At 41.2% G+C, this 26,839-nt stretch overlaps 1 protein-coding gene across 1 annotated transcript in view; it reads left to right on the forward strand.

Moving 5' to 3' along the window:
- Nucleotides 1-17,079, forward strand: part of CLDN16 (claudin 16) — a 57,684-nt gene extending 40,605 nt beyond the window's left edge. The window contains exons 4-5 of the mRNA XM_044290833.1: nucleotides 7,435-7,626; nucleotides 16,464-17,079. Coding sequence (XP_044146768.1) covers nucleotides 7,435-7,626; nucleotides 16,464-16,597 — 326 coding nt within the window. The 3' untranslated portion in view covers nucleotides 16,598-17,079. The remainder of the gene's footprint in view (nucleotides 1-7,434; nucleotides 7,627-16,463) is intronic.
- The last annotated feature ends 9,760 nt before the right edge of the window (nucleotides 17,080-26,839 follow it).

Genomic DNA, 26,839 nt, shown 5'->3' on the forward strand with positions numbered 1-26,839 from the left:
AACTACCCTTTTTTTATTTTTATCTTAGAATAGAGGCATCATGTGGCTGAGATGACAAGCACAGAGACAGGGTCTCTAAGACAGAACAGTCTGAGGTACAGGCTAGGTAATAGGCTACTACTGAAAATAAATGTGTGTTGGGGCAGTTTTAGGGATCTGCGAATGGTGATCATGTTCCTCTACAGTAGGTCCCTAGAAATAATTTTACTGGTGGGCCCTACATGCTTCCATCCAACACTGTACACACTCATTAGGCCCCGCACAACTCATCACACAATGGCCCACATTTACTCATGTGAGTACACTTATATTTTAGTGAAAATTGTGTCAAAATGTGGCATAATTTGGCAGATCTAGGTTTAGAGCAATTATCTGAGTCTAGTCTGACAAGGTTGTGTGGCTTAATGGGAGAAAGGACGTGGTCTAATATGTTCACATTCAGCACCAAACTTGCTCCACAATTCTGGCATATCATTCTGTCAGAAACTAAGCCAACCAATAATTTTTATAAAGTTAGACGAAAGTGTGTATCCCTGCAGCACATTCATCATCCAGCCTGACCCTCTGTGATAATTCTGGTGCAGGCTGTCTACTGGGACAGCCTCTCTACAGTGCATTTGTCTCACATTTTGTTATATTGCCACCTTGTGCTTAAATTTAAAAAAGTTTACATTTTCACCATCATTCTGCACTCATCTGTAACCCAAAATGAAAAAGTGAAAACAGAATGTTAGAAATCTTTGCTGATTTATTTAAAAGGAAAAATTAAAATATTGCATTGACGTAAGTATTCAGACCCTTTACTCGGTACTTGGTTAAAGCACCATTGGCAGCGATTACAGCCTCCAGTCTTCTTGGGTATGATGCTACATGCTTTGCATACCTGGATTTGGGGAGTTTTTGCCATTTTTCTTTGCAGATCCTGTCAAGCCCAGGTTGGATGGGGACTGCTGGTGGAAAGCCATTTTCAGGTCTCTCTAGAGATGTTCGATTGGGTTCCGCCACTCAAGGACATTCACAAAGTTTTCCCTAAGTCACTTCTGTCTTGTCTTCACTGTGTGCTTAGGGTAATTGTCTTGTTGGAAGGTAAACCTTTGGCCTAGTCTGAGGACCAGAGCCCAGTGGAACAGGTTTTCATTAAGAAAATCTCAGGGCTTTGCTCCATTCAGATTTTTCTCAACTTTGACCAGTCTCCTGTTTGTCACAGCCCCTAAAAAACACACCTACAACATGATGCTACTAACACACTTTACTGTAGGGATAGTATTGGGCAGTGCCTGGCAAGATGCTTTAAGGTAAAAAGTTCAATCTTGGTTTCATCAGACCAGAGAATCTTGTTTTTCTCAGTCCAATAGTCCTTTATATGCTTTTTTTTGCAAACTTTCATGTGTCTTTTACTTAGGAGAGGGCTCTTTTTGGCCACATAAATCCCATATTGATGGAGTTCTGCAGTGATGGTTAACCTTCTTGAAGATTTTCCCATCTGCACACATTATTATTGGAGCTTAGCCACAGTAACCATTGGGTTCTTGGTCACCTCTCTTGCCAAGGCCCTTCTTCCCACCGAAGATGACTTACATTGAACTCTATATTTAACCTTCTTGGTTGTAATGATTGCAGTGTATGAATCCATTTCAACGCCTTCTTACGCAATAGGCCTTTCCTATCACTATCTCTACGAAGAGGGGGTACAGAGTCAATAACCCTAAATCTGATGGGGAGGTATATACCAAATTGAGCAAGGATCCTAAGTTTGAAATTAAGAGAGAAATAGAAGAAAACATAAACAATGCCTAAGAAAGGGGAATTATTGATAGACATCTGGCTAGATTTCTTTTTGTTGAAAATCCAATCACACCAGAATTATATATGCTCCTGAAGATACATAAGGATTTAAAGGATCCCCCTGGCAGACCTATTGTGTCTGGTAGGGGTTCAATTTTTAGTCCAATAGCCATTCGATGTTTTGTCACAGCTGTGCCCTCTTCTGTCAAAGATACCTCTGACCTTTTGACAAAGTTAAAAGATGTATTCATAAGTGGATACTATTTGGTAACATCTGATGTTACATCATTGTATATGTCCATTAAACATGAATCAGGTTTGGATGCCGTTGATTTGGTGCTGGCCGACTTGGGATGTGCTCCACCCAGTGCACGGGTGATCCTCGGACTGTTGGAGGTTGTCCTCGGGAGGAATTATTTCCTCTTTGGGGATGACCTCTATTGGCAGAGGAGGGGAATGGTGATGGGATTGAACGTGGCCCCAACTTATGCCAAAATCTTTATGGTACAGTTCGAGGATCGGCATGTGTTCAGGTCTAAATTTGGGGAGCACATCCTGAGTTGGTGGTGCTACATCGACAATATCTTTATGATATGGATGGGTAATGAGACAACCCTGGATGAGTTCTATAAATATTTAAACCAGTGTGTAGAGGGTTTCACCTTCACTATGACTAAATCAAAACAGTCAATTCAGTTTTTGGATGTTTGGGTATATGTAGAAGAAGGTGTGATTAAGACTGATATTTTTGTTAAATCAACAGATAGGAATAACCTGTTATACTACTGGAGTAACCACCCAAAACATATGATTGACTCTTTACCATGGAGTCAACTTCTGAGAGTAAGGCAGATTGTGTCGAATGAAAATAAATTACAGACGAGAGTTCATGAAACGTGTGCCAGATTTGCGCAATGGTGATATCAGGATGGCCTCTTGTGCAGACTTGGCACACAGATACTTCTGGATAAAAGAGAGAAACAAATTGAGACAAGTATGAGGAAGAGGAAAGATACATGGTTACCTATACCCTTTGTCTCTACATTTGGAGAGTTAAGCCCCAAAATAGCACAGCTTTTGAGGCAGGATTAGGTAATGCTTGAGAAGGGTTGTCCGCATGTGATAGAGTTCAAGCAGGATCCATTAATGTCATATAGACGGAATAGGATTCTGAAGGATAGATTAATAAATCTGATATTGGATCAATGAAAAAAGATGGTCTGACATGTTTCCATGTTTGGGATGTTGCAACTGTGGAAACATGTTAAAAGGTGATACATTTACCAATTCTTACCATGGGGAAATCTATAGGATCAAAGAGAGATATACATGTAGAAAAGGGACATTCTGTTAAGCAATTGAGATTTAGGGTTATTGACTCTGTACCCCCTCTTCATAGAGGTGGTGACAGGGAAGGCATATTGTGTAAGAAGGAGTTGAAATTGAGTTTTTTTTTTATTAGTATACAGCAGTGATGGCTAACCTTGGCACTCCAGCTGTGGTGAAACTACTACTCCCAGCATGCTCCATTTATTTCTATAGAGTTCTAAGAGCAGCCAAGCAAGGGGGGCATCTTGGGAGTTGTAGTTTTACCACAGCTGGAGTGCCAAGGTTAGCCATCACTGGTATACAGTATGTGTTCTCATGGGATTTTTTTTAGGATTTTCATCACTTTTAGGTGATATGTGGAAAAGCACTGTGAATGTATATCTAACCCGTTTCTTCTTTGTGTTCCCTCTGGTTAAGGTGAGCTGCGGATTGGCAAGATTGGAAGTATGTCTCTACAGCAGAAGAACTGGTATATAGGGACAGGATATATGGATGGCATGACAAAAGACATGATGTCTCCCAAAGGTGTGAATGTGAAACCGGAGCACACAGATGGAACCCTACTGATGGTGGGTGTCTTTCTGTAGTGCTGCAACATGAGTGGTGGGTATCGTAGAAATATGATGCCTACTACTGGATGGGCGATGCCGGTCACTATACACAGGAGGAGACCGAGAATAGACAAACTAATGTATGTATATTGTCCTTGCTGATAAAATTGTGGGAAAAGCACGCAACGTGACATGCGTAGTCTGTTTGGATAGACGTAATGTACGTGATACAAAGACATGCGCAGTGGATTAACTGAGATGCTGAGGAGACATACGGCACTGGCCATCTTGCAGCTCACACATTGATGAATTTTCCTGAGGGGACATGTAAGAAGCTGTTTTATGTATGGAGGAATTTACAATTCACATTATGCAAATGCCTATGATTAGTGGAAGAATTGTTAAAACCCTTATTTTATATGTATTTAAACTCACAATGTGTGGTGTATACTATGGCTTGAGAAAGACTTATTATAAGCGAAATTGTTTCCTTGTCTGATCAAAAATAAACTTTCAAAAAGAGAAGACGCTGGTCACAATTGCTTTAATAATAAGTGTGAGTCAGACATCAGCTACTTTCCAAAATGAGAGAGAAAATAGAGAGAAATCATTTTCTAAATAAGAAAGCAGCTATCTGACTGAGCTCACTTACAAGTCACATACAAGTATGCTGGAGAGGTCGGGTGGGAGGAGAACATACAGTAGCAGCATTATGCATGGCTTACAAGTCACTGATAAGTGTGTGGACTGGGCTGCTTTGAACAATTTTTTTACTGAGCGACCTTGCTGGGGCTGCCCTCCCTCGGTCTTGGCTGCACCCAGGGCACATGCCTCAGTTGTCCCCCCCCCACCCACCTAGCTATCCACCCTGTAATCAGTTAAAATAATCCCACTTGGCTGCACAACCACAGCCACGTTATGTGGCTTATTTATATATTGTCATGAGGAATAACGGAGCAAATTAGAACAGATGATTTTGTACAGTTATAATATTGGAAATACAGTTTCTACAGAGGACCCTATCTGGGGAGGGTTTTTACTATAACAAAAGCTTATGCCTAAAAGGCTACTAACCACTCTTGTCCCAGACACTAAAACTTAACTTTTACTTCTTTATTAAAACAAGTGAACAAATATGACAAGTGAGCTAACTGAAAGATTAAAACTAACTGTTCCCCATATATAGATGCTATTATTGACTGATATAAAGTGTATATCTGCAGGCGGGGGTGCACTCAACCCGCACTGCCTTTCAACACACACCCTGCTCTATTTGCTAGGGTATTGCATTGTGCTTTATAATCTAATATCCCCCCACGATTGGGGTGTAATTGTCGAACAGGCGTGCTCACACAAAATGTTGTTGCATCAAGCACACAGATTGCAGTCTAAAGTCAAATGGAGTGCAGCAAATTAAAACCTAAATTCCGCCCCCCAACATGTTTCGCCAGCTAATCTGGCTTCATCAGGGGTTATAGGCAGACTTGAATGGCCAACGCTGGTATGAAGGATTTATAGGCTACCTTCTCAAAGGTACCCTTTAAAGCATTTCTCTGGTTCAAGAGAAGAAAAAAAAACAGTATTTTTCGCCCCATAAGACGTATTGTTTTTCCCCAAAAAAGTGTGTGTGTGGGGGGGGGGGGGGGGAATGCCCCTGCGTCTTATGGGGTGAATACTAATGAGCGCTTCCATTATGGATGAGCTTATTAGTACCGGAGGACCAGGAAGCGGTGAAGGCTCTGTACTCACCGCTTCCTGGTCCTCGGCTGTTGGCTGTGAAGGCTGCGCACAGCGTGAGTGTGCTCTGTGATCTCACCCTGTGCACAGCCTTCACTGCGCAGCTGACAGCAGGATGAAGAGGATCACGATGTAGGTGAGGAGCGGCGGCGTCCAGGAGCAGGAGAGGTAAGTGTTTATTTTATTTTATAAAACAAGAGGCAATATGGAGATGCTGGGCACTGATGCTGGGGGCAATATGGTGATGCCGGGGGAAATATGGAGATGCTAGGGGCAATAGGGAGATGCTGGGGGCAATATGGAGATGCTCGGGACTGATCTGGTGGCAATATGGAGATACTGGGGGCAATATGGAGATGCTGGGGACTGATGCTGGGGCAATATGGCGATGCAGGGGGCAATATGGAGATACTGGGTACTGATCTGGGGGCAATATGGAGATGCTGAAGACTGATCTGGTGGCAATATGGAGATACTGGGGGCAATATGGAGATACTGGGAACTGATCTGGGGGCAATATGAAGTTGCTGGGGGTTGATATGGGGCAATATGGGGCTGATGTGGGGCAATATGTAGCTGCTGGGGGCTAAACTGAGACAATATGAGGCTGCTGGGAGCTGATCTGAGGCAACGGGAGCTAACATAAAAGGCAATGGGGGCTAATATGAGGCAATAGGGACTGCTGGGGGCTAATATGAGAGGCAATGGGGGCTGATATGAGGCAAAGGGGGCTGATATGAGGCAAAGGGGGCTGATTAGAGGCATGGGGCTCTTATTGGGGGTCTGATCTGAGGTCTTGTTGGGGTCTTATTAACATTGGGGGGCTGATTGCTGGTCTGATCTGAGTTCTAAGGAAAAATATTTGTTTTCTTGTTTTCCTCCTCTAAAACCTAGGTTGGGGGTCTGATCTGAGGTCTTGTTGGGGTCTTATTAACATTGGGGGTGTGATTGCTGGTCTGATCTGAGTTCTAAGGAAAAATATTAGTTTTCTTGTTTTCCTCCTCTAAAACCTAGGTGCGTCTTATATGGTGAAATATACGGGCCAATGAACAGAGCATCTACATGATGTCCTCCTTTTCATCTTTTCAGCTGCAGATCCATCAGTTGCTGATCCCTTCTACCATCCAAGATGACTATACTGCTTCACAGACTAGTCCAAGTAGTCCAAGACACTTCTTGCTCGTGTTCTGTTCATTTTCTTAATATTGAGGGTCACTTTAATAACATATTTTTACTGCTACAGTAATAATTGGCTACTGACTATATCCAATCTAAAATTTGGATGTTTTCATCAATTAACTGGCTTTATAGGTAAAAAAACTAAAAAAAACTTACTTTTTTCCCCCCAATAAATTATCGAAAAATGTTAGATTATTGGAGGACCATCACTGGCACTCATCACTAAAGGGCCCTATACACGGGCTGATAATCGTTAACTAGCATTCATAGGAATGCTCGTTAGTGATTATCCGAAATGCTCATTCATCGGGTAATAGATCATTTATGCAGTCACAAAAATGATTTGCCGTGTAAAGGGGCCTTAACATTGTCCTCTTTCCCTTCTCAGTTAGTGGTCCCATGGAGATACAAAAACAACAACGTGAGAATCCCTTAGGATAATTATAATGTAAATTTAATTGCAGAGCCTTCCAGTGTTCACTTTTTAGTTTAGCTAAATTTTCATCTATGTGAATGTCTTAACATCTTTGCTTTTCAGGTTTTTCCTCATTAAGTCTACTATTATGAGAATGATCCCTCAGATTGTACTGCCGCTATTACAAAGAATATAAAGTGCACCAGACCTTTTCATCTCTGATAATAAAACAGGGTGTAACAAGGAAAGACTTGTCTTAAACCTTAATAATCTGGATTACTATGATGTAATTCAAAGGCTTTCCCAAGTTTGAAACCAGCGTGTGAATTATTTTATGTTTTCCATCGCAATCATACTTATTATTTGCTTGCACTATTGAGTGAATGCTGCAGTATTATATATCTACTAATATTATTGGTGGCTCGCTTACTCCTCCAGGTGTCCCTGGGATCATTGGCTCGGTGTGGTATGCCATTGACGTTTATGTGGAACGGTCGACTTTGATTATAAATAATGTTTTTTTGGGAATCCAATACAAGTTTGGTTGGTCTTGCTGGCTTGGAATGGTTGGATCCCTGGGATGCTTTTTATGTGGTGCTCTACTCATTGCTTGTCATTACTTTTTTAAAGGTAGGTTTTACATGTACTAAAACAATCTACATACAGTGCCTTGCAAAAGTATTCACCCCCTTGACTTTTTTCGTGTTTTGGTGCCTCACAACCTGGAATTAATATGGATTGTTTGAGGATTTGCATCATTTAATTTACAGAACATGCCCACAACTTTGATGATGTATATATATTTTTTTATTGTGAAGCAAACACAAAAAGTCAATGTGCTTAACTATTCACCCACCTAAAGTCAATTATTTGTAGAGTCACTTTTTGCGGCAATCACAGCGCCAAGTTGCTTTGGATAAGTCTCTATGAGCTTGCCACATCGTGCCACTGGGATTTTTGCCCATTCCTCCTTACAAAACTGCTCCAGCTCCTTCAAGTTGGATGGTTTGTGCTTGTGAACAACAATCTTTAGGTCTGACAATAGATTTTCTATTGGATTGAGATCTGGGCTTTGACTACGCCATTCCAACACATTTACATGTTTCCCCTTAAATCACTCAAGTGTTGCTTTAGCAGTGTGTTTAGGGTCATTGTCCTGCTGGAAGGTGAACCTCCGTCCTAGCCTCAAATTACACCCAGAGTGGTACAGGTTTTTCTCAAGAATATCCTTGTATTTATCACCATCCATCTGACCAGTTTCTCATTCCCGGCTGCTGAAAAACATCCCCACAGCATGATGCTGCCACCACCATGTTTCACTGTGGGGATGGTGTTCTTTGGATGATACGATGTGTTGGGTTGCGCCAGACATAGCGTTTTCTTTGATAGCTGAAAAGTTCAATTTTAGTCTCATCAGACTAGAGCACCTTCCTCTATACATTTTGGGAGTCTCTCACATACCTTTTCGCAAACTCACAACATGCCTTTTTGTTTTTAGCTGAAAGTAATGGCTTTCTTCTGGCCACTGTGCCATAAAGTCCAACTCTATAGAGCGTACGGCTTACTGTCGTCCTATGTACAGATATGTACAGATGCTGTGGAACTCTGCAGCTCCTCCAGGGTTACCTTAGGTCTCTCTGCTGCCTCTCTGATGAATTCCCTCCTTGCCCGGTCCGTGAGTTTTGGTGGGCGGGCGTCTCTTGGCAGGTTTGCTGTTGCCATGTTCTTTCCATTTGGTTATGATAGATTTGATGGTGCTCCTGGGGATCATCAAAGATTTGTATATTTTTTATGACCTAAACCTGACTTGTACTTCTCAACAACATTGTCCCTTACTTGTTTGGAGAGTTCCTTGGTCTTCATGGCAGTGTTTGGTTAGTGATGCCTCTTGCTTAGGTGTTGCAGCCTCTGGAACCTTTCAAAAAAAGTGTGTATATGTAATGACAGATCATGTGACACTTAGCTTGCACACAGGTGGACATCATTTCACTAATCATGTGACTTATGAAGGTAATTGGTTGCATCAGAGCTTTTTATGGGCTTCCTAACAAAGGGGGTGAATACATATGCACATGCCAATTTTCTGTTTTCTATATCTAAACAATAGTTTTATTTATATTTTTTCTCATTTCACTTTACCAACTTAGACTATTGTGTTCTGATCCATCACATAAAATTCAGATTAACAAAACATTGAACTTAAGGCTGTAATGTAACAAAACACGGAAAAAGTCAAGGGGGTGAATACTTTTGCAAGGCCCTGTACATACAGTCAGGTCCATAAATATTGGGACATCCACACAATTCTAAAATTGTTGGCTCTATACACCACCACAATGGATTTGAAATGAAACAAACAAGATGTACTTTAACTGCAGACTGTCAGCTTTAATTTGAGGGCATTTACATCCAAATCAGGTGAACGGTGTAGGAATTACAACAGTTTGAATATGTGCCTCCCACTTGTCAGGGGACTAAAAGTAATGGGACATAATAATAATAATCATAAATCAAACTTTCACTTTTTAATACTTGGTTGCAAATCCTTTGCAGTCAATTACAGCCTGAAGTCTGGAACGCATAGACATCATCAGATGCTGGGTTTCATCCCTGGTGATGCTCTGCCAGGCCTCTACTGCAACTGTCTTCAGTTCCTGCTTGTTCTTGGGGCATTTTCCCATCAGTTTTGTCTTCAGCAAGTGAAATCCAAGCTCAATCGGATTCAGGTCAGGTGATTGACTTGCCCATTGCATAACATTCCACTTATTTTCCTTAAAAACCTCTTTGGGTCATTGTCCATGAGTTCTGAAGGATTTGGCTGAATATGAGCAGATAATATTGCCTGAAACACTTCAGAATTCATCCTGCTGCTTTTGTCAGCAGTCACATCATCAATAAATACAAGAGAACCAGTTCCATTGGCTCACGCCATGACACTATCACCACCATGCTTCACTGATGAGGTGATATGCTGAGGATCATGAGCAGTTCCTTTCCTTCTCCATACTTTTCTCTTCCCATCACTCTGGTACAAGTTGATCTTGGTCTCATCTGTCCATAGGATGCTGTTCCAGAACTGTGAAGGCTTTTTTAGATGTCATTTGGCAAACTTTAATCTTGCCTGGTTTTTGAGGCTCACCAATGGTTTATATCTTGTCGTGAACCCTTTGTATTCACTCTGGTGAAGTCTTCTCTTGATTGTTGACTTTGACACACATACACCTACCTCCTGGAGAGTGTTCTTGATCTGGCCAACTGTTTTGAAGAGTGTTTTTTTTCCCCAGGGAAATAATTCTTCGGTCATCCACAGTTGTTTTCGGTGGTCTTCCGGGTCTTTTGGTGTTGCTGAGCTCATCGGTGCATTCTTTCTTTTTTAAGGATGTTCCAAACAGTTGTTTTGGCCACACCTAAGGTTTTTGCTATCTCTCTGATGTTTTTTTTTTTTTTTTTTTTTTTTTCAGCTTAATGATGGCTTGCTTCACTGATAGTGACAGCTCTTTGGATCTCATCTTGAGAGTTGACAGCAACAGATTCCAAATGCAAATAGCACACTTGAAATAAACTCTGGACCTTTTATCTGCTCAGTGTAATTGGGATAATGAGGGAATAACACACACCTGGCCATGGAACAGCTGAGAAGCCAATTGTCCCACTACCTTTGGTCCCTTAACAAGTGGGAGGCACAAATACAAACTGTTGTAATTCCTACACCGTTCTCCTGATTTGGATGTAAATACGCTCAAATTAAAGCTGAAAGTCTGCAGTTAAAGCACATCTTGTTCATTTTATTTCAAATCCATTGTGGTGGTGTATAGAGCCAAAAATGTTATAATTGTGTCGATGTCCCAATATTTATAGACCTTACTGTACAGTAAAAATACTGTTACATTAATTTACAGTTATGTTTATTTACCTTCCTTTTTGTTTATTAAGTTGGCTGATCTAGTCCACGTTGCCTACCAACCATTAGTTATTCAACTTGGCTGACCACCATTTCTGTACATGGACTGAAGTAGCCTTAGGAAAATCTACCTAGTTTTCAACAAACAGCCTCTGTCTTTTATATGATCTTGATTAGGTTCCTCCCATGTGGCAACACAAAACATAAAACAGCACTACAAATCATTGATACAATTGAGGATTAAATTGATAAGTGATAATAATTCAGCTTATTATATGAGTGTGTATGTGCTCTCAAGAGAGGAGAGAGAAGAGTTACAGGTTAGGCCATCATACAAGATTTTACTGTGAAAGAACAGCCTGGAATATACAGTGAGGAACAGAAGTATTTGAACGCCCTGCAATTTTGCAAGTTCTCCCACTTAGAAATCATGAAGGGGTCTGAAATTCACATTGTAGGTGCATTCCCACTAAATAAATAAAAAATCAGGAAATTACATTGTATGATGTTTAAAGAATTTATTTGTCTTGCACTGCTGAACATAAGTATTTCAACACCTGAGAAACAGCAAGAATTCTAGCTCTCAAAGACCTGTTACTGTGACTTTTAAAAAGTCCACCTCCACTCCACTTTTTAATCTAACTTAGTAGCACCTGACTGAGCTCTTTAAAGACCCCTGTCCACCCCACAGTCAGTCAGACACCAACTACTACCATGGGCAAGACCCAAGAGCTGTCAAAAGAGACCAGATAAAAAATCGTGGACCTCCACAAGGCTGGAAAGGGCTGCAGGGAAATTGCCAAGCAGCTTGGTGAAAATAGATCAACTGTTGGAGCAATTGTTAGAAAATAGAAGAGGTTAAAGACAACTGTCAGTCTCCCTCAGACTGGGGCTCCATGCAAGATCTCACCTCGTGGGGTATCACTGATGATAAGAAAGGTGAGGAATCAGCCCAGAACTACAAGGGAGGAGCTGGTCAATGACATGAAGAGAGCTGGGACCACAGTTTTAAAGGTCACTGTCAGTAGAACACTACATTGTCATGGTTTCAAATCATGCATTGCACGGAAAATTCCCCTGCTCAAGTCATCACATGTCCAGGCCCATCTGAAGTTTGCCAATGACCATCTGGATGATCCAGAGGAGGCATGAGATAAAGTCATGTGATCAGATGAGACCAAAGTAGAACTTTTTGGTCTAAACTTCACTCGTTGTGTTTGGAGGAAAAAGGATGAGTTGCATCCCAAGAACACCATCCCTTCTGTGAAGCATGGGAGTGCTTTTCTGCGAAGGGGACAGGACGACTGCACTGTTTTAAGGAGAGTATGAATGGGGTCATTTATTGTGAGATTTTGAGCAACAACCTCCTTCCCTCAGTCAGAGCATTGAAAATGGGTTGTGGCTGGGTCTTCCAACATGACAACGACCCGAAGCACACAGCCAGGATAACCAAGGAGTGGCTCCGTAAGAAGCATGTCAAGGTTCTGGAGTGGCCTAGCCAGTCACCAGACCTAAATTCAATAGAACATCTTTGGAGGGAGCTGAAACTCCGTGTTGGTCAGCGACAGCCCCGAAACCTGACAGATCTAGAGAAGATCTATGTAGAAGAGTGGGCTAAAATCCCTGTTGCAGTGTGTGCAAACCTGGTCAAGAACTACAGGAAACGTTTGACCTCTATAATTGAAAACAAAGGCTTCTGTACCAAATATTAACACTAATTTTCTCAGGTGTTCAAATACAAGTGGGTTCAGCAGTCACCAGACCAAAATCCAATAGAACATCCATGGAGGGAGCTGAAACTCTGTGTTGGTCAGTGACAGAAACCTGACACATCTAGAGGAGATCTGTGTGGAGGAGTGGGCCAAAATCCCTGTTGCAGTGTGTGCAAACCTGCTCAAGAACTACAGGAAACGTTTGACCTCTGTAATTGCAAACAAAGGCATCTGTACCAAATATTAACACTGATTTTCTCAGGTGTTCAAATACTGGTTTCAAGTGGGATCAGCAGTGCAAGATAAATACATTCTTTAAAAATCATACAACGTGATTTCCTTTTTTTTTTTTTTTTCGTTCTGTGTCTCATAGTGGGAATGCACCTACAATGTGAATTTCAGACCCCTCCATGATTTCTAAGTGGGAGAACTTGCAAAATCGCAGGGTGTTCAAATACTTCTGTTCTTCACTGTATATGAAAAGATGCAGGTTGTAGGGGAAAAACAGTTCAAATTTTTTTTTTTAAGCTCTATTAGAAAAAAATATTTAAGCTCAAAATATACACAATTTAATAATTAGAAAATGCACTTAAAAGCGTCCATAGCGTCCTAGTTTTTTTTAAAGTTTTTTTTGCATTTGAAATTTTGTGCCCTTTTCTGTGCAGCATAAATAGCATGCTACCTATATTCTATGCATCGGTATCATTACTGTGATACCAGTACCAGTATAATTTTTCCTTTTTTATATTTATTTTAATTTCTTTGCACAATAGCATATTTCATAGGAAAAATATTTACGTTGCCACATTTCAAGAGCTAAATCATAACCTTTTCAAGTAATATTTGTTAATAAAAATATTTTAGGGTATATATCACATTATTTATGCACTTTTATTTTTTGGGGGGTGTGGAATAGAAAAAATAAGACGTTCTACATGTTTAGAATTAATTTTTTTACATTATTTGCTGTGTAGTTTAAAGAATGTGTTAACTTCATTAAACTAGTTGAATACCAGGATATGTGTATTTTTTTACTGTGTATTTTTTTATATTAATAAGTTTTAATTATTTTTTTAAGCCTTCTAGTGGACTTCACAATGTGATTGTTTGATCGCCTCCATAATACTTTGGTATACTCAGTATACAAAATCATTACTGCCTGTCAGTAACAAACTGCAGTCTATTAGGTTTTGCTTTTATCTTTTGTTGTTAGGCTCCTGGATGCCATACTAACCTATCGGCAAAGGGAGACCACATCATGGGTTGCCAAAGGGTTGACATAGGGATACCTCTCCCAATGTCTAACAACTTATATGCCACAGACGTTATTAACTGTTGCATCCAAGGGCCCCTTTACACCGCCCTAACTAGCGATCTTTAATGCCATTGCTCTTCCTTATACAGCTGCATTGTTTATGGGCAGCAGAGTGCTGTTTAGATAGCACAATCTGCTGCCTAGAAATGATAATTTAGGTTACCACACTAATGGTTGTATTACCCAATGAACAAGTGTTTTCCTTGGTCATTGGGTGATCGGTTTACAGGGGCAGATTCCCAATAATCTGCCTGACCACCGGGCAGTGTAAAAAGGCCTTAAGGGTTAAACGGCCAAGACTGGACATTACAGGCAGCACCCACTGCGGATGGCATGGGAACAGTTCCAGTTCCTGTGTCATCCACTGGATGTAGCTGTTTGCCCATTTGCAGGAATACGCTCCTAAAATAAAAGTAGAGTGAGATGACCCACCTTCTCAGGTAATCAACTTCTCTGGTTGACTTGGATCTGAGATGGGATTGTTAAATAAAATCCCCTTAAAGGATAATACCTTTCTGATTTCTATTATTGTTGATTGAAATAATACATTTTCTTCCTGCCTTCAACTAACGTGGAGCACTCTCCCAAGCACATTGTACATAAAAACATATAATTCATTCTGGAATTTTAGATTGCATCAGCAAATTGAAGCTCCTGTACTGTTAACTATAAGTTCTGCCAGCTGGCTTGATAAATGGTGCAGTGAACTTGATCTAAACCTTGTATTATCGCTAGCACCCAAGTGTTATTCAAACACATTTCCGTCTTCAGAAAACAATTTATTTCTACCATATAGGCACTTCATTGCCAAAGTTCACTTCAGGAAAGTTAGCACAATTATAAACAATGCACATATTTGAGGGACAGGGACCTTAATAGAGTTCTAATATTTTCTCTCCTTTCTTTTTCTTTCTTGCGATTAAATTCATTATTTTACATTTTATGTTTCTTATGATGATTAACGTTGGTACTCAACCAGTGTTAGGATGATAGTATTGCAGATCTGTATGGTATACATCCATTATATATTGCCCACAAGATTCATGAGCCCATACTGTTCTTCGATGTAGCTCCTTTAAAGGTTTTGTTACAGATTCAGCGACACAGCAAATCGTGGCACAATCTGATGCATAATATGTTATGAAGGTCCTCCTTTCCCCCAGTTCCATAGTATCTAGGGGAGACCTGCCTTACAGAGCAGGATTTAATATGGGAGAAGGGGTTCCAAGCACATTGATGCCCACAGTGAAGATGACATGCATGCAGGACTTTTTTTTCCATAAAAAATAACGGATCTCAGATGGAAACAACTAAAATGGATGCAAAATGTGCATAACTGAGCATAATGGATGCTTTAAATGCAGGATCCTTTTTTTCCCTTTATTTTTCTGATCTTCTGATGGATCAGAAGAACAGACAAATAAGTGGTGATGTGAACCCGGCCATAGTTGGTCATGAAGCTCTCTCCACTAAGCAATTGGATATCTCCGACAATTTCAGGAAAAGCAAAGGTTCTCACATATCCACATTGGCATCTACTCCATGTTGCTAACACGACCACCTCCAGCTTTCAGCTCCATAAAGATTATCCAATGGTTTCCAATGACCATCTCCAATCTAATCAGAAATAGGTGAAAAAAAGTGCCTCCATGATAAATGATAAAAAGGGTTTTGTTATTTTTACAGTTAGAATAGTAAATGCACATATCAAACAAATTAAAATCACAATGTATAAAATGTGCGTATCAAAAAAAAATGTAAGTATGCTGCAGGGTTTTAATTTGTTTGATATGTGAATTTTACTATTCTAAATGTGAGTATACTAGAACCACTTTCATCTTTTATCATGGAGGCAGCCTACACTTCTTGTTCACCTATTTGTGAATCGATTGGAGTTGGTTGTTGGAAACGACTGGATGATCTTTATGGAGCTGGAAGCTGGAGGCATTTCATGTTGGCAACATAGAATGGATGCCAATTTGGATATGTGAGAACCTTTGGATTTCCTAAAATCGCTGGAAATATCCAATTGCTGAGTGGAGAGATCATTTCTACAAAACCAGCTAAATATAAGTCTAGGTTATTCATTTCTTCAGCATTAAGCTATTTGCTTGTCTTCCATCCGACTTATATGGTTGGTACTTTGAGCTGCAGGTTTTATGTGTTGTTTTTTTTAAAATTAAGGTTGAAGCTCTGTTTTCTGAGACATGACTTTAAACCCCCTGCTTCACTTCACACAGGTATAGTTAAATAATAAAATTCTGATTTGCAGTCACCACTAGGGGGAGCTCACTGCATAAGTATTTATACAACTCCCAGGTACTGTGCTCTATACTAAACTACTGTATGTTGAACCCTGTGAATCCATATGGCAGCACATGGAGTGACATAATACAGTCCTTCTATACAAACTCTGTTCATGGCATGCACTCTTGTGTAAAAAATAAAAACAAAAGTAAACAGCATAAACATAAGTGAAACACAAAAACTTTCCAGTTTTTGCAGAAGTTCATTTATGTACTGTATGTATTTATTCCAGAAGCAAGATATGCAAGGAACCATTCATATTCTTCCAGAAAAACCTACCTTCGTGCAAGAAGTTCCGCAAGCAAGTTGTATTCTCCACCTCAGACAGAAACTGCAAAGATGTATGCAGTGGGTACGAGAGTGTAATTCAGTGGATGGCATCACTTTGAGCAGAATCCTTTGTTTTTCAGTGGGGAGTATGCAGTGTGTCTGGAAGGTGTCTAGGAAACCTCAATTTGCACCTAATTTGTATGTTGTCTACTAATTTTATAATGTAGATGAAATGTAATGTAAACGAATTACATAAAGAAATGGAAGCAAATACTGTGTAAAAATTTATATTGCAAACATTGCTGAATCTGGCAACTGGGCCTATGAATAAAAATATTGAAGAGAATATGAAATATGTACTCTGTCTAAACTAAAAAAATTAATGACAATTGCTGAAAGGTTCATTGGACATCTAATTTTTTTATGGGTCTCCACAGCTTCTGGTCATCATAACTGGTACATTATACTATACTGTATCTGTAATACTTTGCATAGAACACCGTCTCTTAATTAATCACTTGCTAAAATATTGTCTGGCATGGTATAGTTAAAAAAAATCAGTAGGTAGAACATTTCTTCTTTCAGGACATTGCCTCTTTGTCACAACCAGACAGCTGAGAAGCTCTGACAGAAGCCTTTCAGAACCTCCTCCTTGAGTTTTCTTTGTTGTGGTGTTCAGTTCCTCATCTCGTTAGCCTCTCTCAGCTGTCATGTAGTTGGACTGATTGCATCCCTTTAAATTCTGCCCCATAATGCATTACTGGGCGGCTTATACTTCTTCCTGGAGTGTGTGTGCATGCTGATCCTATTTCCCAGTCTGCTACTAAGTTAAATGCTGTACATTCATCTGTTATTTTCTGTTTGCTGTTTGCTCCGTGTCTGGTGTAGGAAGCCGGTGGTCATGTCCCTTCACTATTGTAGGGTGTTCAGGTGTTATATAGTCGAGGTACGTGGATATGCAACCATCCACCTTTGGGATTTTTGCATAGGCTGAGCAGCCAGGGAAAGTGCCAGGTCTTGTGCAGGGGTCTCCCTTTTGGTTCCTTAGCTTTGGATCCAGTGAGTCATATATGCATGTTGCATTGTCTTGTTTCCTGTACACCGTCCGTGACACTCTTTTGGAATATGTGGGCCATTTACAGTACAAATTGCCTCTAGGAAACGTTAAATTAAACAAAAAGAATCTTTATTGGTTGTTGATTAAAATGTACACAGGGGCAGACAAATAGGAGTGGTATATGTGTGTCATAAAAAGGGGAAGATCCACCCCTCAGGTGGAGTCAACAGGCAAATCAGAAGGGAGGAGGGGGGACCCACCCGTGAAAACACTGCTCTTTGCCCGTCTCTGGGAATGTTGTTTGCAAGATGACCGATAAAAAAACCTCCTAGTATAAGTGCATTAGTGACCAAGCTATCTGTTGTGTTGGTGTGATACCCGCTTGCCAAATACTATATTAATCTGTGACAGGAAGCAAGCAAGGTGCGGGCTTAATTCTGCCAGCCTACTGTGACATTATTAAACATGATTGATTGTCTTACATAGATATCTATGTCACTAACTACAGTAATTATCTCCATTCTTGCCTCCGTTGTCTTCTAAAACATGACCCATCATCCAACTTGTCATGTAAGGATTGGTATATAGCTAGTTACGTGGATACACTGTGAACTGCGTCAGGCAGGATCCTATTATGAAGTCCTGCCGATACAGAGACTAGTCATTTGAAGGTCCAAATTTTATTCATGATCGTAGAATTTACTGAGGAAATTGACCAGTGGGTTACTTTCCATAGATCATAGCCCCAGTGCATTCCTGGCATTTGCAAAAGTTACTGAAGGCTAGCCAAGAGTTCACCTAAAGATGATGACTGGCGTGACTATGTACCTACATATTCACTTAGCCAATGAAACACACATGCAATATGTGTTCATTCAAACCCTTAGTGCGCACCCTCCATTGGGCCTCCTTTTGTAACAGCTTTTTGTCTAAGTTGCCCCCCCCCCCCCCCCCCATGGGGACTGTCTGACAACCTCCAAATCTTGGAAGCAGATGACCCCCACATTTCCTTGACGGTCCTGGGCAACATGATGTGCAATGGAAGCTTCAGATTCATTTCTGATGTCACTAAGATGTTCCCCTATGCAACTCTCATATTGTTTTGCCTACATATTGTAGGCCATATGCACAAATGGCTAGGTGTACCAATCCCGTGGTTTTACAACTGATGAATGTCCTGATAAAAAAAAAGACTTTTGCGTGACCGTGCTTGTGAACATCTTACCAGTCTTAATAAAGTCACAGTGGCTTTGTAGAGCGAAGTGCGCATGCGCCAGCTGATGCGCATGCACACTTGGCTCAATGAAGCTGCTGCCAGGGCATAGTGCGCAGGAGCGGGATCTGGCAGAGGGACGGGTAGTAGTGCGGAGGCGGTGCTGAGCTAGGGAAGGTGGCGCTGGGCACCGGACATCGAGGGGTGCGGCCGGGCACCCTGTATTAACGGACCTTCCCTTGGGCACCTTAAGTGAGTGATTGACAGTTTATAAACACCTGTTTTTTGTGCAAATAGAGCCACAGTGAAGTTGAATAATGCCAGCTTAGGATTCTTACTATTACTCCGGACATGAGCATATGTTTAGGTTATAGGGGAAAAATCTCATGACAAAATCCCTTTAAAGGGAAAATTATACCAAAGGGGAGTACAAAAAAGTAAACCCTTAATCTCCAACCATTTTCTAATTGCGGTCCAAGATTTGGAGAGGAATAATCTAGTCATTTTTTATCCCTGTTGCCCATTAGTTAATTGTCCGGATTCTAACAAAGTAAATATCTTATCATATGGAGAGCCATCTACTAACAGTTTACAAAGAGAACTTTTTTCCCACTCACTCCACATCCATAAATGCGCCACGACAAAATATCCCTTAAAATATGGAAGATTTAACCCTCCCCCTCCAGGGACTTATACATGTACTCTAGCTTCGGCCTTACTCTCTTCCTTCCCCAAATCATATCATTAACTAATTTCTCCATTAATTTAAAAAACTTATCTCCAATCCAAATAAGTGAATTTCTTATAACATACAGGAGTTGAGGGAGAATTACCATTTTAACCAGAGAGATTTTAGCCGCTCTGGATAAAGGAAGCCTATTCCAGATTGTAATCTTAGATCTTTACTTTGGTAATTACTGGGGAGATATTAAGCTGTATGTAGTCCTGAACTTTGGAGGAGACTTTCACTCCAAATGACTCCGAAACATTCATTTTACTTAAAGACCTGTCAGTAACTAAATCAAATCTGTCTAATAATATCAGGTTAGTTTTGGACCAGTTACTGTCGAATCCAGAAACTTCTCCAAATATACTAACTGCTTGAAGTATTGTTAGCAGAGTTGTATTGATATGGTCTATAAAAAATAACACATCATCCCCGTATAGGGAGATACGTTCCTCCGCCCCCAAAACTCCAAACCCTTTAATCAGAGGATCTTGTCTCACACTAACAGCTAGAGGTTCAATATATATATTAAATAGTAATGGGGAAAGTGGACATCCCTGTCTAGTACCCCTAGATAGTATGAAAGTAGGGGTCAAATTCCCATTAATATTTAATCTCACCATTGGAGACTTATACCAAAGCCGAATTATATTTATGAATCGGTCTCCAAAACCCATCTTTCGCATAGTTTTCCATAAGAATTCCTACTCCACCCTGTCAAAGCCTTAGTCGCATCCAACGACAGAATAGAGCGGGAACCCTCACCCACCACTTGCATATTAGCAAACAATCTGTGAAGATTATAATGAGTACCCTTATTTGGGATAAACCCATTCTGATCGGGGTAAATAATCGTTGTGATGACTCTGGAGAGTTTTGTAGCGAGGACTTTTGACAATAGCTTTACGTCCGTAACGATATTGGTCTATAGGATCCCATGTTTTTTGGCATTAGTGTAATTACTGCTTCTGTCGTGGATTCCGGGAGCTTACCATCCACAAGAGATTTCATAAAGACCTCCAGTAGGCGTGGCAAAATAACTTTCCTATAAATCTCATATGGGAAACCATCTGAACCAGGAGAGGAGTTCCCTGAACACACCTAAACCCCCTCCGGACCGCCTAACGCAGATGTGCGGTCCGGAGGCGGCAGCTCTGCGCAGAGTCACGCATATACGCGTCATCTCGCGATAGTAGAGATTTCCTGTGAACGCGCGCACACAGGCGCGCACGTTCACAGGAACTGAAGGTAAGCGAGTGGATCTCCAGCCTGCCAGCGGCGATCGCTCGCTGGCAGGCTGGAGATGTGATTTTTTTTAACCCCTAACAGGTATATTAGACACTGTTTTGATAACAGCGGCTAATATACCTGCTACCTGCTCCTCTGGTGGTCCCTTTTGTTTGGATCGACCACCAGAGGACACAGGTAGCTGTGCAAAGTAGCACCAAACACCACTACACTACACCCCCCCTGTCACTTATTAACCCCTTATGAACCCCTGATCACCCATGATCACCCCATATAGACTCCCTGATCACCCCCCTGTCATTGATTACCCCCCAGTCAGGCTCCGTTCAGACGTCCGTATGATTTTTACGGATCCACGGATACATGGATCGGATCCGCAAAACACATACGTACGTCTGAATGGAGCCTTACAGGGGGGTGATCAAGGACAGGCGGGTGATCACCCATATAGATTCCCTGATCACCCCCTGTCATTGATCACCCCCCTGTCATTGATCACCCCCCTGTACGGCTCCATTCAGATGTCCGTATGATTTTTACGGATCCACGGATACATGGATCGGATCCGCAAAACACATACGGACGTCTGAATGGAGCCTTACAGGGGGGTGATCAATGACAGGCGGGTGATCACCCATATAGATTCCCTGATCACCCCCTGTCATTGATCACCCCCCTGTCATTGATCACCCCCCTGTAAGGCTCCATTCAGATGTCCGTATGATTTTTACAGATCCACGGATACATGGATCGGATCCGCAAAACACATACGGACGTCTGAATGGAGCCTTACAGGGGGGTGATCAATGACAGGCGGGTGATCACCCATATAGATTCCCTGATTACCCCATGTCATTGATCACCCCCCTGTCATTGATCACCCCCCTGTAAGGCTCCATTCAGATGTCCGTATGATATTTCCAGATCCACGGATACATGGATCGGATCCGCAAAACACATACGGACGTCTGAAAGGAGCCTTACAGGGGGGTGATCAGTGACAGGGGGGTGATCACCCATATAGATTACCTGATCACCCCCTGTCATTGATCACCCCCCTGTCATTGATCACCCACCTGTAAGGCTCCATTCAGACGTCCGTATGCGTTTTGCGGATCCGATCCATGTATCCGTGGATCCGTTAAAATCATACAGACGTCTGAATGGAGCCTTACAGGGGGGTGATCAGTGACAGGGGGGTGATCACCCCATATAGACTCCCTGATCACCCCCCTGTCATTGATCACCCCCTGTAAGGCTCCATTCAGACATTTTTTTTGGCCCAAGTTAGCGGAAATTGTTTTTTTTTTGTTTTTGTTTTTTCTTACTAAGTCTCATATTCCACTAACTTGTGTCAAAAAATAAAATCTCACATGAACTCACCATACCCCTCACGGAATCCAAATGCGTAAAATGTATTCCAGACTTCTTCTGACGCTTTAGGGCCCCTAAAATGCCAGGGCAGTATAAATACCCCACATGTGACCCCATTTCGGAAAGAAGACACCCCAAGGTATTCCGGGAGGGGCATATTGAGTCCATGAAAAATTGAAATTTTTGTCCCAAGTTAGCGGAAAGGGAGACTTTGTGAGAAAATACAAAAAAAAATCAATTTCCGCTAACCTGTGCCAAAAAAAAAAAATTCTATGAACTCGCCATGCCCCTCATTGAATACCTTGGGGTGTCTTCTTTCTAAAATGGGGTCACATGTGGGGTATTTATACTGCCCTGGCTTTTTAGGGGCCCGAAAGCGTGAGAAGAAGTCTGGGATCCAAATGTCTAAAAATGCCCTCCTAAAAGAAATTTGGGCCGCTTTGCGCATCTAGGCTGCAAAAAATTGTCACACATGTGGTATCGCCGTACTCAGGAGAAGTTGGGGAATGTGTTTTGGGGTGTCATTTTACATATACCCATGCTGGGTGAGATAAATATCTTGGTCAAATAACAACTTTGTATAAAAAAATTGGAAAAGTTGTCTTTTGCCAAGATATTTCTCTCACCCAGCATGGGTATATGTAAAATGACACCCAAAAACACATTCCCCAACTTCTCCTGAGTGCGGCGATACTACATGTGTGACACTTTTTTGCAGCCTAGGTGGGCAAAGGGGCACACATTCCAAAGTGCACCTTTCGGATTTCGCAGGCCATTTTTTACAGATTTTGATTGCAAACTACTTCTCACGCATTAGGGCCCCTAAATTGCCAGGGTAGTATAACTACGCCACAAGTGACCCCATTTTGGAAAGAAGACACCCCAAGGTATTTTGTGATGGGCATAGTGAGTTCATGGAAGTTTTTATTTTTTGTCACAAGTTAGTGGAGTATGAGACTTTGTAAGAATTTTTTTTTTTTTTTAAATCATCATTTTCCGCTAACTTGTGACAAAAAATAAAAAGTTATATGAACTCACTATGCCCATCAGCGAATACCTTAGGGTGTCTACTTTCCAAAATGGGGTCATTTGTGGGGTTTTTCTACTGTCTGGTTATTGTACAACCTCAGGAAACATGACAGGTGCTCAGAAAGTCAGAGCTGCTTCAAAAAGCGGAAATTCACATTTTTGTACCATAGTTTTTTTTTGCCCAAACATTTTTTTTTATCAAAGACATGTAGAACAATACATTTAGCGAAAAATTTATATATGGATGTCGTTTTTTTTGCAAAATTTTACAACTGAAAGTGAAAAATGTCATTCTTTTGCAAAAAAATCGTTAAATTTCGATTAATAACAAAAAAAGTAAAAATGTCAGCAGCAATGAAATACCACCAAATGAAAGCTCTATTAGTGAGAAGAAAAGGAGGTAAAATTCATTTGGGTGGTAAGTTGCATGACCGAGCAATAAACGGTGAAAGTAGTGTAGTGCAGAAGTGTAAAAAGTGGCCTGGTCATTAAGGGGGTTTCAGCTAGCGGGGCTGAAGTGGTTAAGAGCGTCCTCTAACTCCCGAAGGTATATATCACTATCAAGGGCCAGCTTCTGTTCCTCTGTAATCTTCAAGAGAAAAAAATAATCTAAATAAGAATCAATTTTTTCTTTGGCTATATTATTATCAGAAATATATTTAAGAAAACATAGCTTAATTTGGTCTGGATCTTCAATAATTAATCCCTGTGATGTCCGGATCTTCAGTATTTATTTTTTTGGAGCCTGGTTCGATATTATAGGTGCTAGCAATTTACCTGGCCTCCCTGCTTTGGAGAAATATTTTTGTCCCCTGAAAAAAAGTCTGCTGGGCCTTATTCAGTAAAAAGTCTGAGCATATTAGTTTAGAGCAAGAGTGTACTGGGCATAGTGGTTCAGAGCAACCTGACAATACATAGCTTGGTTAGCTATGTAAGGAATCAGATTAACCCAGCACTGCCAGTGTCATAATATCAATATTGACAGTGTATAGGGTGGGTCAGTATCTCATGCTATCAAGCAGAGTTGCCGTAGGGAGATTTTGTGCCATCGACCCTTTATCCGATTCATAACTCAAATAGGTTAGACTGCAAATATAGTAAATCACTCTGGCTGACCTGGAATGTGACACCACACAAATTCAATGCTCACAACCCCTCTGCAGTCTTACTCCTACTACCAGGCAGGGTATACAGGGGGTAACCGTCAGGTCTGGCATAAAGGTGCATGAGATACTTACACTTGGTATACAGAAATGCACCCTTGCTACAATAAATTGGCAGACTGACAGCATACATATACAACTCCTAGTCCCTGTATACTGCCAAATTCCTCGTTATATAGAGGTTTTGTCTGTCCCTGTGTGCATTTTAATTTACAACCAATAAATATTTTTCATTTAACGCTTCCTATAGACAGTGATTTCCTTTTTATAGTAAGAATCATATACCTTATATCTTTTGGCTGTGACTTTCTTCACTTACAGACACAGACACACACTGCTGTAAAATGTTTATTAGTGTGGAAAACCTCCAAAGAGTTAGCCTCCAGAAATGCTAATATAACCCACCCTTTGAAATAAAAATACAGCATTATCAATAATTTATGGTTTTTGTGAGATTCCTCGCGATTCCTGGTTATTTTGCAGTTCCATGATCAATTTTGGTGCAATCAGAAGTCAAATGAATGGAACAGTTACAGATACAAGTAAGCAGAACTACCATTTCCCCACATTGATCAGTAGTTTTGAGGATTTTCAACAGGTCCGGAAGTAAAACGTTTCGTAGAAATCTTGAAGAGGTTAAAGGGGTTTATTTTTCTTCTCATCCCTTCCATTTTTGGCTGGCAGATGATCAAGAAATGGATCTTCTCTGAGGGCAACGTTTTGGCCTGCCTGACTATTGAAAAAAAAGTAGTAGTAGGAGGACTACTGTTACGTTACAGCAAAAGACTAGCTTGACCGGAGGTTTATCAGAATGCAGGAAGGCTCAATGGCCTCCTGGGACACATATAGCAGAATTAGTTATGTATTTTCCACAATTTTGATTAATTTATGAGACAGGATAGGATAAAAGAGGTTTATGTCCGCTAGTGCTACATAGAAACTTTGCCTGTGAGTCGCAATACACATCATATGACCACAGATTGCAGTGTAATGTTGCCTGCATCACAGCTGAAGAAAGTGAATGGGATCATGTTTTCTACAACATGAAGAAAACCAGCAGGTTCAGCTTTCTTGCAGCTGTCATGCACCGATCGTGGCAATTTGTGAGTCACAATGTGACCTCATTCAATTTCATTAGTTGCAACACATGCAGCACTAAACTGTGATCTTTGGCAATGGGATGTGTGTTGTTGTCAAAGTCATGGTGTAGCCCTACCCTAATAGAGGAACTGATGGTTTTCTTTTGTATATATCTTTTTTACAGTTTGCTTCTTTATTTGAAGTTACCATATATAGATACAAGTGCAGCCACTGGGTCGCAGTGGCATGCGTGATTGTGGTGGCCTGATGGGTATAGTAGTTGGTACTCATGGTTTTGCAGTGCTCCCTGGGCCGGCATGCAGTGATGAGAAGGAAAGCACCTGATTCCTTTGGGGCACTCTCTGGGTTAAAGGGGTTTTTCTGTCGGATGAAAGTTGGGGTCCCCTTGGTGGTATGGGTTTTAGGTGCAAGGAAGGCAGGGTCCCCGATGTCATGACACCAGCACCCTTGGGTGCAATGGGGTGGTAGAATGAAGAGGAGTCCATTTGAATAAACAAATGGAACATTTACTGAAAATCACTTGCCTTGAGGTGAAAGTTACAGATTCAGTATTATGGAGGAATTCAGATACACTTCTGCTCTTATTTATGCTGCAATTCCAGGTAACATACTCAGTTGAGGTACTCAGGGTACTTTCACATTAGGTGCAGGGGAGTCCGGCAGGCTGTTCCGGCGGGTGAACAGCCTGTCGGATCTGTCCTGCCGCTAGTTCACGTGTGTCCCTGGTCTCCACTGCCACTAGTGTAAAACTAGCTTAACGGGCTTCAATGTATTGATGACACTCATATACTTGCCTTTGCTGTTATCAATGAGTCTTTTATCTGTGTTTATTAGGTTAACTAGTCCACTTCCTAGCAGCCAGGTTTTGGATATACGGTAATATCATCTTGTTCTCATGTCTTTCTCTCTCTTTCTTTCTGCAACCAACAGAGCGGTTCTCCCTAAGGGCAGGTATGCAACTTCTGCTCCATTCTTTGTACTCGTTGCTAATAGAAACTGTTCCACGCGGTCTTTAGAGGAATGTGGTAAAACACAACTTTGCGCTTAATTGTAATGGTGTGTCCAGGTACTGGAGGCTTCCCCCGGTCACTGTGAGATGTGGAGTCTATAAGCTAGAAAATGCTGCTGTTTTCACTAGACTTTCTCTATACCAAGTCTACACTGGTCTATGCTGGGTCGATTCTGATGATCACTCCTCCAACCTCCCTTAGCCTGGCCCCTGCCAAGGGGGCTAAAGTGGTAGCTACATGGTGGACTTCCCGCTGACTCTCCTCACTCTGAACTGACTCTTTCCTCACTCTCACTACACACTTTGCCCCTTCCTGTGCCTGTTTCTTTTATAGGGGAACGTACCAGCACTATCTAGTGGTGGTTGATGTGATGTGGTGGTTTACCAGCCTGTTAACAGGAATTTACAGCTTTACAT

The sequence above is a fragment of the Bufo gargarizans genome, chromosome 4 (genome assembly GCF_014858855.1).
Source record: "Bufo gargarizans isolate SCDJY-AF-19 chromosome 4, ASM1485885v1, whole genome shotgun sequence".
NCBI lineage: Eukaryota > Metazoa > Chordata > Amphibia > Anura > Bufonidae > Bufo > Bufo gargarizans.